This window comes from Onychostruthus taczanowskii, unplaced genomic scaffold, assembly GCF_017590055.1.
Source record: "Onychostruthus taczanowskii isolate IOZ18803 unplaced genomic scaffold, ASM1759005v1 scaffold75, whole genome shotgun sequence".
Lineage (NCBI taxonomy): Eukaryota > Metazoa > Chordata > Aves > Passeriformes > Passeridae > Onychostruthus > Onychostruthus taczanowskii.
In genome coordinates, this window is record NW_024505339.1 from 980,021 (window position 1) to 993,070 (window position 13,050).

The window sequence follows — 13,050 nt, forward strand, 5'->3', positions numbered from 1 at the left end:
TACCTTATTCCATGTAAAAAAGATGCAGTAAAATAACCTACACACAAAAAAAAGACCCACACATTTGAGCCAATATGTATCTTACACTTTATTGTTTCTGTACATCAGGTCCCCAGACCAAAACCCACACAATACAAAATTTATACCTCAATATGCATATATCTTACAAAACTCCACTCTAGAAACAGAAGCCTAGATCATTATTCAGGCTGGTTTTCTTGCTTTTTCACCCACTTTTACAAATTTGCTCCCCATTTCTGAGAGCAGTAGTGAGCAATGAGTCCTCCTAGGGGCTGAGAACACCTCTGCTTCAGCAGAGCTCACTGTTTTGGCTGCTGAAAGGAGCAGGGGGATGCATTCTCACCTTACACTGTTTAACACTCCCAGGTCTGTCCAAAATCTTCATGTACCAAGGACATGCTACTTAAGGGCAGGGTGGACAGTCAGCCACTTTAACATTTCAGCTGTACAGACAAAGGGTGTGTGTCAAGAGACCCAGTGATCCATTCCAAAAGTTGTTTTCTTAAGGGACACACAACTTCTCAAAGGAAAGCCAGGAATAATAGGTAGGATAACCTTTTCTGTACAAGGATCTGCACAGCAGTGGCCCCTGGCTGCCAGCCCAGGTGGTTGTGCCCAGGGCCATCAATCCTCCTCCTTCTCAATGTAGGGCTTGGTGCTGACCCGGGCCATCTGCCGGGCCAGGTACCGCTCCCGTGCTGACATCACTGTCTCCTCGTTGCTCCTTTTGGCAAATTTGCTCAGGGTCTCAGGTGCTTTCTGTGCTTGTTCTTTCTCATCTTTCTCCCCTTCTTCTCCAGCTTTACGTTTCTGCTCAGACATTCCAGAGCTGGAGCTTCCCTTCTCATCCACCTCTCTGTCTTTTCCCTTTCTCTCTTTTCCCAGATCACTCTCTCCATCTTCTTCCACAGATTTAGGAGTACCTTCTCTCCTCTCTCTGTATTTCTTTTCCTCACTACCATATTTCTCTCTCCTTTCCTTTGCATGATCTTCCCTTTCTCTGTATTTCTCTCCTCTCTCCTTCTCTCTGTCATTATATCTATCTTTATCATTTCTGGTTCTTTCTTTCTCTCGTTCCTTCTCTGAGCCCTTCTCCTCTCTCTCCTTTGCCCTCCTCCATTCTCTGCTATGCCCCTCCCTCTCTTTTCTTTCCTTCCCCCTTTGTTTATCATCTTGATCTTCCCTCCTCCTGTAGTGATCTCTACTAGTGTGATCCCCATGCCTGTGCCGCTCTTCCCTTTCCCTCTGGTGATCCTTTTCATGGGTTCTAGTTCTCTCATAATCCTTTTCCCTGTACTGTTCATCACTCCCCCTTCTGCTTGGCCTGCTCTCTCCCCTCTGGTGACTTGTTTGGGCTTTGGTGCGTGGCTCCTCCTCCCCACTGGATGAGCTTGGTGACCTGGAATGCCTCTGGCTTTTGTGATGTTTAACCTCCTCTTCACTGCTCACAGAGTTCTCCCTTCTTTTCTTCTTTATCAAATTTACTTTACTATGCTTGTGTCTCTTGTCATCATCACTGCTGTCAGTTCCTAGGTCGGAATCAGCATCTGGATTATTTTCTTTCTTAGAGGGCTTCACTCTCTGACTTTCCAACGGGCATTTGTTCCTTTCGCTGGGTTCATCCTGACTGTCAGGTTTTTCTTCCTTTATCCTACATTTTTGACATTAGAAAAGAATAACAACATTAAAAAGCCTGAAATCTTGGACTTTTCTACAAACTGACTTCTGGTCAGGACTTAGGCAAAAGATGCTGCCGAAAAGTCTAAGAAAGCAAATCTGTCTGTGGCTCAGGTTCCAGGATTCAGGCACAAAGTATCCATACCTGGCTCACTGGTGAATGTGAGCTGAGGAATTTATCTAAAAGAGTCTGACTATGGTGAAGTATGTGCAGCCTCCATCTAAGGAAAAAAAACCACTGATTTGTGTTCCTGTGTAAGCCTGCTGGCAAGTTCAAGGTTTTCCTATGTGTTTCATCCTTGTTCCCAGCAAATAATTATCCAGAGAAGAAGCAGGTTGTGTGTTTTGTGGACAGAGAGAGGAACGTGGTTTTTTATCCAGTATTTCTGAAGATCTCACTTGTGGCTAGACAGAAATTAGTAACTTTTTACAGCTCAAATATTCTTACATGCAAAAGGCTGACCCATGGAGGGGGTTATGCTTTGTCATTCTCTTCTGGCTGATGAGGAAATCCATGCTCACTCACACAAGCCACGTCTCTTCCATTTAATCACACAGCTCCAGGAATAGCCTGTGGGGCTCCCTCATGAGTCAGCACAGCACCAGTGAGACTCTGTGTCTGCTGAATGCTTGAAGGCATGGACAGCCTATGAACAACAACTAAAAACTACACTGAAAAGTTTGGTAATTTACCTAGTAATCCAACTCAAAGGTGGGACTCACTTTAGGGACACTTCTGAGATCTAAAAATTGAGCTGTTTTCTCTCTGTATCCTGCTGTATCACCAGGAGTAAGAACAAAATTAAAATATACACCTGAGTTTATCTGAAAGCCTTGCTGGAAACACCATCCACAAGACCATTTGTTTCCCCTGAATTAATTGTATGTGCCCATAAAGGAAGTTTCCTTAATTTGTAAGATTTAAAAACATAATTTGAAATGCTCTCTATACAGTACAAAATCACATCATCCTGAAGACTTCATGGAGAACTCCTTTCCTTCAGGCAGCTGAGAAACTTCAGTGATCACTTTCTCCACTTGGGCTAAGAATTTACTTTCTAACAATACAATCTCAGATCTAGATGTCTTGATGAAAGCTGCATTTTATTTGTGATAACAAACACTTAACTAGTGACATCCATGTTTTAAACCTCTATCAAACGAGGTTTAACCTGAGTTAATTGCCTCAAATTATCAATTGCTACACACAAAAAATATCCCTTTCATCACATTTATCCACAGGGCAGAATGTTACCATTTTAAACACCTAAATAATTCAGTCTCATGTCATTACTTTGCTTTGGAATGTTCCCATATGCAAAATACTCCCACTGGATTTCCTATATATTTGATTCATATCCTTTTACCACAGTATCAACACTCATTTTAGTTTTATGCAACTAAATGTGGAGTGAGTACAAAGTGAAGAGACACATTCTTTACAGGAAATTCACAGCATATTCATTTCCTATGACTTACTGCTATATTCACTATTTTATCTCTTGTCTTCCTCATGATTCAAATGTGTAACTTATACAGATTGCTAAATATTGTGTAAACCAAAGAAAATGTAGGTTAGAATAATACCAAGCAGGATTACAATCATAACTGTCCTCTTGATACCTTTCAGACAGTGTCCCTATCCTGCTTGTTTCATTTCTGTGTCACTGATGATGATTAGTTATTTACCAAATGATTCAGTTAATCAGCTGTATGCAATTACCAGTTTACCTTACCACTAGAGTTTTAGTGCTCTGTCTAATCTTCCAGTGAATACAGAATCACCAACAGCCAGGTGCTGGTTTTCACACCTGAAACCCTGTTGGAATCACATCCTACCTGGCTTCACGGAAGCTGCATTTAGGCATCTCTTCTTCCCCCACACGCTGGTTTAAAAGATGTCTGTAGAATCCACTGAGATCCCTCTGTTTGGTCACATCCAGGTACGCTGAGAGAAAGAAAGGGAGGTTGGGTTTACTGTGCCACAAATACTCATCACACACAACTCACAACTGGTACACACCACCACAACTGCAATTTCCATCCTGGAGGTTTCAAATCCGAAGTGGAAAAAGCACAGAATGACCTGATCTGGCCCCACAGCAGGCCATGCTTGGAGCAGGAGCTGGAACAGGTGACCTTCAGAGGTCCCTTCCAGCCCAATCTAGCTAATGATCCTACATCCTGTGCTTTACATCTATTCCTGATCCTGACCAGAATGTCTGAGGTAAGGACTGGAAACATCACTGTACCCCAGGCTTGCGAGTCTTCCTTCAACAACTGACCCTCCCTCAAAAATTAAAGCACCAACCCAAACAGTACTGACACACAAACAGAGGAGCTTCCTCTGCTCCATGTGTAACACGTGCAAAGGAAGGTAACAGACCAAGGCTGATCTGATTCAGGATCTGCTAATCTGGTCCTCTTTAATTTTAATTATTTCAAGAACCACACAGAGACCACCAGATGAATATGTTGTACATCATGAACAAGGCCCTACTTCTTTTTCAGCACAATTATTTCACTATCAATCTCACCCTCGAGAGCTGACTCTCTTCTTTCTCTCTCCTCCTCCTCAGCTCTTTCTTGCAGCTTCTTCTTATAGGCTGAAGTCACAAAAGCCTCTTTGTGTGCAAACTCTCCTCCTTCCATTTCACGTTCCTTCTGAATTTTTCTTTCCATTCGCCTTTCTTGTTCCTTCTTCCTAATCTCAGCTGCTTTGAGGATATTGTGGATGTATCTGGGCTGAGGTAGAAGGGAAAAAAGTTACCATGCTGAGAGGTAATTGTGGTGGCTGTCAAAACACAAATTGGGATTGATGGAGATGAATTAAGTTGGTAATGGAAGAAAACTGTCAGGAGCTACTCTAATGTGTTCTCCCTCTGACTGACAGCTATCCAAAACAAACTGCCATTCCTCTCAGACCCCTAACACAGCACATTTCACAGCACCAAGAGAGGCTGCTGTATTCATTCAAAACAGTCATCCCATCTTTGACTAGGAGGATTTTTACTCTAAATGAAAATAAATGTTGTCTTCATTTTTCATCCCTCTGTCCTCCTAGCTGTAACAGCCTTGCCCTTCTTTTAAGGAGTGGGAGGCTCCCTTTGATCCCCAGACCCTGACAAGGGCCTTCAAATGCACTAGAATAAGTAACCATCAAAGTATCACTGGCCAGGATAATCCAGCAATGCTTTGAAGTCTACAAGTTAACCAGTCATGGTTACCCCAAGCAGACAGAGTTGAACAGACAGGATACATTCTCAGGTATTGACCTTTTTGTCATCATTTCCAGCTAACATTTTGGCACTGCTTTCTTTCTTCTTCTGCTGCATTTCATCATAAATACTGTCATATTCATATACTGTAGCATCTTCTTCTAAAGCCTTCTGAATCTCCAATTTAGTCTAAAACAAAAACAGGGAGGAGGAGAAGAAAAGACATGAAAATAATAATGAAATCTTTACTATTTTCAGATATTTGATTCCTATATTATAATTTAAACAGATCTATAATATAAACTTACCCATCAGGACATTGAGAATAAATTTTAAATAGTCTCTTACCTGTTTCATTGCTTGCTTTTTCAGTGCCTCTTTTTGAAGACTTTCCCCAACAGTTGGCTGTAGGAAAGACACATTGCAGCAACAAAATTAATTACATTGACACAGGTTCTTTTTCTGCCATTCTAATAAACAACTACATAACAGTCCAATTACAGACAGGTGTGATTCAGAAAATACTGAATTCCTCTTGCATGTCCATCAGAGATGTAGCAGTCACAAGCAGAGATACTGACAATCACATGAAAAAAAGAAAAACTGTATTCATAGTTAAATACAAAATTCTGCAAGGATTTGGTATTTATTTCAAGTCTCTTGTTTCATTAGTTGTGTATTTTCAGAAATAAGAACACAGCTAAACAGCATGTACTTCAAATGTTACTGTTTCTCAAGATAAGCATGCTACAAAATAGCAATATGCACCTTTCCTAAGAAGAAACAGATCCCGTTGAAAATATGTTTTATAATAACACCATCTTTTACAAAAAAGCTTTGAATTTTATTTACTTTTTTCTTTTAATTAGTTTTGACCTATACTACATATCTATCTTTTCTCAACCAACAGATAATAGTGTTTATTAAACAGATCCACTATAACGGCAGGACTTAAATCCTTGTTTATGTAATTAAATATCTCTTAATCTTAAAAAGCAGAAATAGGAAGGAAAAATCATTTTGCATTTTGGCAGCTTCCCAAGTTTTGCAACTTTGACTAATACATGCTCTGTGTCACATTTAAAAAAGGCAAAGAGACTCTGTCATTTGTTGTTACTGATTATTTGGACTAGAATTGGATACAGTCCCTTATTTATTTATTTATGTAGCTGGTTGGTTGGTTGACTGGGCGAAGTAGATAGTGGATTATTTAGTTTAAAACCTACAAGTGTCCTGGCTTCATTCATCTCATGTTTACCTCTGCTTTCAATACTGAAGAACTCAAGTTCTGAAGAACTAATGTTCAGGAATAGCTTACAATGCTGTACTTAATTTTACAACATACACCTTCTTTTGAAAAGGCTATAAACGAGTCAGTATAAACCATAAACAGCCATTTTAAATTAGCATAGAACACACATCAGCATTACACAGAAAACCTCAATTTCCTCCTGGTTCTTGAGAAAGAAGATGGTCCTTAGTTTAACACACTGAGGGTCACCCTGAAGGTTTCCCCTGTGGGAAACTCTTACACTGGTTTAACAAAAAGGTACCTCAACAGTGAAGAATCTCCCCTGCACTATTCCAGAAAGCAGGGGCTCAGTGAAAAACAAAACAGATTCTGCAGTTACATTTACAGAATAAGCTCTATTCCACCAAAATATTTGAAACCCTGCTTAGAATGTTTTCTTTGTCTGCCTACATGGAATAAATGCACTGATCTACAAAGATTAGGTAAACACTAACATAATACATAATCCTCATTATGGGACATGTGATGGTAAAGAAGTCCATCTGCCATTTCTCCAGACTGGCAGAAAGTTTACAGAAAACAAACATCTTCCCCAGTGGTTTATGGTGGACAATTTCCTGTTGTGCTGTGAGCTCTGATAGATGAGAACTTCCCGTCCTTTTGTATTGTTTTACTTATCAACTGCCCATTTATTAAAGGCCCTATAAGCTCAGCAATCTGTCTCAGACTTTTTCCCTCCCTCTAGTCAAGCTATTCTTCTGAAGCACAAAGCTTACAGTTCAATATTTTCTGAAAGGAGAAAATGTTTTAACCCTATCCTGTGAAAGGACATAGAATCCATGCAAATCAAGGAACTCTGAGAAATGAGGCTACCAGACCAGCTTGTACACAACTGAAAGGTTATTAAAAAAACCCCAAAGAATTAATTACCCCATCTGCTAACATTTCTCATGGTTCTTTCCATTTCTTAGCTCCTTCTCACTCTAAAATGAGCTACTTACACCCTCATGTACATGGATTTAGAAGTGAATCCTTATGGCCCACCCTCACAGAGAACTGTACAATGCAAGTACAACCTGCACATGAGACTCCAGCCTTCATGGAGTTAAAAAACAAAAAAATCACATCAGGCAAGAGATTCCTCTCAATTCACACACAGTATGAGTCATGGCTACTAGCAGAAGATCAAGAGAATGAACACAAAAAACAAGTCATGTATACAGAATTAAGCTTTTCTCAGCACTCCATCCTAGTTTCCAGAAACCAGATCAAGGACTTCCTGAACTGAAGGATGCACCTGAACCATTGTTTGACACCAAGAGCCTCCCTTAATTTCACTAATCCATTTCTGAATCCATTTCTATTTCTGGCCATGCCACATTATCCTGTGGCAAGGAGTTCCACACCTTAACTACACAACTTCCTTTTGTTTGTTTATACTAAACCAGTTACTTGTTCCACAACACAACCTACTGCTCATATTATGCGAAATGGCAACATCACCTTACTTCTCTGAATTATTCTTCATTTTACACACATCACCTTGATTCTTTTCCACTTTCTCCTTCTCAGAAAATTTTTCTAGGAGCCCCTTTAACTCCACCCAGTCTTACTTTGCATGCAAGCTGTTGCAAAAACTCTGGTCAGCACCAGCATCAATTACTCAGCAAATCCTTTTAATCAGACTTTTCCTTTGAAAAGTAGCAAAGGAATGGAAGCATCCGTAAGCAAAATCAAAAATCTGAGGCTACAAGAAGATAGAGTTTTCTGCTTCTTTTCAGCTTCTGCCTGCTTAAACACTCCATTTATCTTTTGGGTGGTCACTAAAAAACCCACCAAATCCAGCTGATATATTCACAGAACTGTTCACACTGGCTTCACAATTTCCCTCTCGAATTTAGCACCTACTGAGGTCTATTTACAGTTATTTTTTATCATCCTGTATTAACAAATCAGTTTTGAAAGACCAGTACAGTACAGGAACATACACTGGGTAATACTGGTGCAATAACAAACCAGAAATTTTATCTGCTGTACCACAGAGATAACTTCAACTAAACTCCAAAGGCAAAAAGGAACAATGAACATCACACAAGCCACCTGACAAGCCACTTTTTCCCAGTCAACACTGTATTTCCAGAAAATTTCCTTCCCAGATGCTCTGTTTCTTATGAACTAACACAAAGAGCACCTTCAACAACCAACAGCCATGAATGTACTTAACCACAAGGAAAAAAAAATCCAAATTCCTTCAGCAAGAGTAGAGGCAAAATCTGAGAGAAAAACACATAGTAACGTTAAAAAAAAAAAAAGGAGAAGAAGTTTGGTATCTAATATATAATCACAGACAAGTCAGGTCTGCAGATTTCCCAGCACAAACTTTATTAGAGTTCAGTTAAAAATACATAATCTCCAGACATTTGAGATGTAGTTCTGACTGATAAGGTAGCAGACAGGAAATGAAACCCCTCCCAAATGCTGCTCCTTATCTTGAAAAGCTCTGAAATCATTACTGAACTAATAAAGTAATTCTGATTTTTTTAAAAAAAAAAACAACAATCTTCTTTGATAAAGGCAGTTATGAGATTATTACTTTTTGCTGGGTATGTACCATACTGATGAGCACAACAACTTTTAAGAGCTTTTGTAACAGACTCTGACAGTGAATCTGTCAGCTTTTCTGAAAGGGAGGATACTTGAGATGTTAAGCTAAAAGCTGGCAGACAGCATCATATATTATATAATATTTTTACTTGAATTACTAACATTAATTCTTTTGTGTCAATGTTTAGATATTAAGAGAAAATGAAGAAGCAAAAAAAAAACAAGACATCTCCTAAGGGAGGTTCCCAAACCTACCACGCAACATTTAATGACAACAGATTAAATGAAGTTTATTCCTGGGATGTGGAAAATGTGGGGTCAGATCCTCAATGCAGAGAATGACACCAAATCAAATCTAAGAGGGGAAGTGCTCCATTACCACCTCCAGCAGCTGTAGCTAAAGGAAAGCCTCTCTTTATAGCCACAGTGGAGGGAGGCACCTCTGAGGATGACAGCTAAGCGAGGGAAGAGATGGGATTTAAAACACATTTGTTTCCTGTAAGCTGCACTGAGGCAGTTTCATGTTGAGGGTTGAGTGGGCATCATTAGAAAGGTCCTCAGCCCTTTCCTGCCCTGTAAAACAGGAGCTCAGACACCTTCAACAGCAAGATTCCAGATTTTCTAATGAAACACGGGCTGGGAATTGCTAAATTCAGGCGTTCTGTGACATAAAATTAACAACTGCTAGTTCATTAAAATAAAAACAGATTTTAAAATTAAATATTTTGGTGAGTCAGAAAGCGACCAAAATTATTTGATGCTTTATTAGCATTGTTTTTCTCCACCACACAAAAGAACAAGCATGGAGTGAAGCTCTAGGGAGGAAAGAATGTGTTTGTAGCACGGGTTGTGAAAGGGCCCCAGCCCAGCCCATATCCCAGCCTGTTCCTGGGCACTTCCCCTGCTTCCAGCAGCACATCCAGGTGGGATTTACACAGCACACAGTGCCCTCTGCTGGGGCAGATACACAGAGAGTACGTTGAACCTAATACTTTAAAAAAAAAAAAATTAAGGATTATAGAAAAGAACACTCTCACACAATTATCATACATCTTCTCTTGCTGTAGAACTTTTGGGTTGTACAGCTTTGCTTTTGGTCCCAGTATGAACAGCACAAAATCAATTACATCAAATTTGGGTGGAATGAGCTAAAGGATAAAACACACAAAACTACCACACAGTATTTGAGTGAGACCTGTTGATTATTACTGGTCTTTCTATTTGCAGGCATTCAGCAGTGACAGCCAACAAATCTCTTTAAAAGTTACAGTTAACTCTGGCAAACAAATTGTCACATGTGCTGAATTTCTGGAAGAGTTGACAGAAAGTAACAAAAAATCATCACTTCCATGTAATGTGTACTAAAGAAAACACAGATCACATTTCACACTCAAATCCAAAATCATGACACACATACTAGTGACACTGCAGGTAGCAGACAGGAAATGAAACCCCTCCCAAATGCTGCTCCTTATCTTGAAAAGCTCTGAAATCATTACTGAACTAATAAAGTAATTCTGATTTTTTTTTTAAAAAACAACAATCTTCTTTGATAAAGGCAGTTATGAGATTATTACTTTTTGCTGGGTATGTACCATACTGATGAGCACAACAACTTTTAAGAGCTTTTGTAACAGACTCTGACAGTGAATCTGTCAGCTTTTCTGAAAGGGAGGATACTTGAGATGTTAAGCTAAAAGCTGGCAGACAGCATCATATATTATATAATATTTTTACTTGAATTACTAACATTAATTCTTTTGTGTCAATGTTTAGATATTAAGAGAAAATGAAGAAGCAAAAAAAAAACAAGACATCTCCTAAGGGAGGTTCCCAAACCTACCACGCAACATTTAATGACAACAGATTAAATGAAGTTTATTCCTGGGATGTGGAAAATGTGGGGTCAGATCCTCAATGCAGAGAATGACACCAAATCAAATCTAAGAGGGGAAGTGCTCCATTACCACCTCCAGCAGCTGTAGCTAAAGGAAAGCCTCTCTTTATAGCCACAGTGGAGGGAGGCACCTCTGAGGATCACAGCTAAGCGAGGGAAGAGATGGGATTTAAAACACATTTGTTTCCTGTAAGCTGCACTGAGGCAGTTTCATGTTGAGGGTTGAGTGGGCATCATTAGAAAGGTCCTCAGCCCTTTCCTGCCCTGTAAAACAGGAGCTCAGACACCTTCAACAGCAAGATTCCAGATTTTCTAATGAAACACGGGCTGGGAATTGCTAAATTCAGGCGTTCTGTGACATAAAATTAACAACTGCTAGTTCATTAAAATAAAAACAGATTTTAAAATTAAATATTTTGGTGAGTCAGAAAGCGACCAAAATTATTTGATGCTTTATTAGCATTGTTTTTCTCCACCACACAAAAGAACAAGCATGGAGTGAAGCTCTAGGGAGGAAAGAATGTGTTTGTAGCACGGGTTGTGAAAGGGCCCCAGCCCAGCCCATATCCCAGCCTGTTCCTGGGCACTTCCCCTGCTTCCAGCAGCACATCCAGGTGGGATTTACACAGCACACAGTGCCCTCTGCTGGGGCAGATACACAGAGAGTACGTTGAACCTAATACTTTAAAAAAAAAAAAATTAAGGATTATAGAAAAGAACACTCTCACACAATTATCATACATCTTCTCTTGCTGTAGAACTTTTGGGTTGTACAGCTTTGCTTTTGGTCCCAGTATGAACAGCACAAAATCAATTACATCAAATTTGGGTGGAATGAGCTAAAGGATAAAACACACAAAACTACCACACAGTATTTGAGTGAGACCTGTTGATTATTACTGGTCTTTCTATTTGCAGGCATTCAGCAGTGACAGCCAACAAATCTCTTTAAAAGTTACAGTTAACTCTGGCAAACAAATTGTCACATGTGCTGAATTTCTGGAAGAGTTGACAGAAAGTAACAAAAAATCATCACTTCCATGTAATGTGTACTAAAGAAAACACAGATCACATTTCACACTCAAATCCAAAATCATGACACACATACTAGTGACACTGCCAAAACCTGATGCAGCCATTAAGGGCTGGACACAAACTTGCAGAATACAAGGCAAATTTCAGAAGAAAATTGTTGAACTGACCTCTTCATCTGACTCATCTGCAAACACTGAGAGCTTCTTTGAAACAAGATTTTTCTGTGGCAACTTTTTGGGCATAATAAGCCCATATCTAGAGAAGAAAAAAAAAGTTACCTTTAGCATCACTTACAACATAGCACATACCAAATAAAAATTCTGCCATTTACCATTTGAGAAGTAACAGATCAGCATCAACATAATGTATGGAAGTTATATGTGAGCAGCCTTTGCAGCAGAGCACACCAGCCAGCTTCCCAGGAAAAGTTTCTGGATGCAATGATTGTCCTAAATTAGGACACAAATCCCTCTTGTCCAGAGTTATCCAAGTAATTTTCTTTTCTGTCTCAGAGAAGTAAGAATTTTTTTTTGAAATGCCAGCTGTTTAATCTGAAGTGATTTAGTCTTAGTCTATACCAAGCACTATTCCATGCCTATGTTTGCAGTGCTGTAATTTCACGGTTTGCTGGCAATGTCACCACAGGTGCTATGGCAAAGGACAAGATTTACAGTCAGATTATGTCGTGCTGAGATTAATTAACCACACACAAACAACTTTTCTGCTGACAAAGTCCACCTCTGTGCTAAACCCCCTTCTTTCGGTGCTGAGCAACCTGTAAATGGGGGGTTCCTCGCCCAGCTGCCTTTCCCTGAGTGCATCACTGAGTCAATAGCTCGCCACAGGGTGTATGGCTGAACCGAGTGAGACACCCCGATTCTGGGGGTACCACACCATCCCTGCGACCGCCGTTTGCCCCCGTGAGGGGCCCGGAGCCCGCCCTCAGCTCCGCCTGACCCGGCCGCGGAGGCCCAGCAGAGCCGCGGGGGCCGGGGCCGGTGCCCGAGGGCGGGAGGTGTGAGGGAACACTGAGGAGATTCTCCTCCGCAAGAGTGAAAAACAGCCCCGCACCCTCACGCGCCTACCCGCTGAGTTCTGCTTGTTTTTAACAAACACAGTTTTAAAGTCAGGCCAACACAGCAAGGCCGCGCGGCGGACACCTGGGACAAGCGAGTCCCCGGGCAAGAAGTTTTCCAGCGCTCGCCCCTGCCCTCAGCGCCGGCCCCAAATCCCCGCCGAGCGCTACCCCCGGCCCGGCGAGGCCCACCCGCCCCGGCCCTGCCGGCACTCACTGCTTGCCCAGCGCCGCCATCTTGTCGGGCCGCCTCCCCCGCGCAGCCGCTGCC

The 13,050-nt window shown here is 40.8% G+C and overlaps 1 protein-coding gene across 1 annotated transcript; it reads right to left on the minus strand.

The window, feature by feature from the left end:
- Positions 1-69: 69 nt before the first annotated feature.
- NSRP1 (nuclear speckle splicing regulatory protein 1) lies at positions 70-13,050 on the minus strand. Its single transcript, XM_041423115.1, has 7 exons — positions 12,997-13,050; positions 11,872-11,959; positions 5,265-5,321; positions 4,974-5,105; positions 4,236-4,443; positions 3,538-3,646; positions 70-1,672 (listed from the first exon to the last, which is right to left on the minus strand). The coding sequence occupies exons 1-7, from the start codon at positions 13,014-13,016 to the stop codon at positions 646-648; spliced, it is 1,641 nt and encodes a 546-aa protein (XP_041279049.1). The 5' UTR covers positions 13,017-13,050; the 3' UTR covers positions 70-645.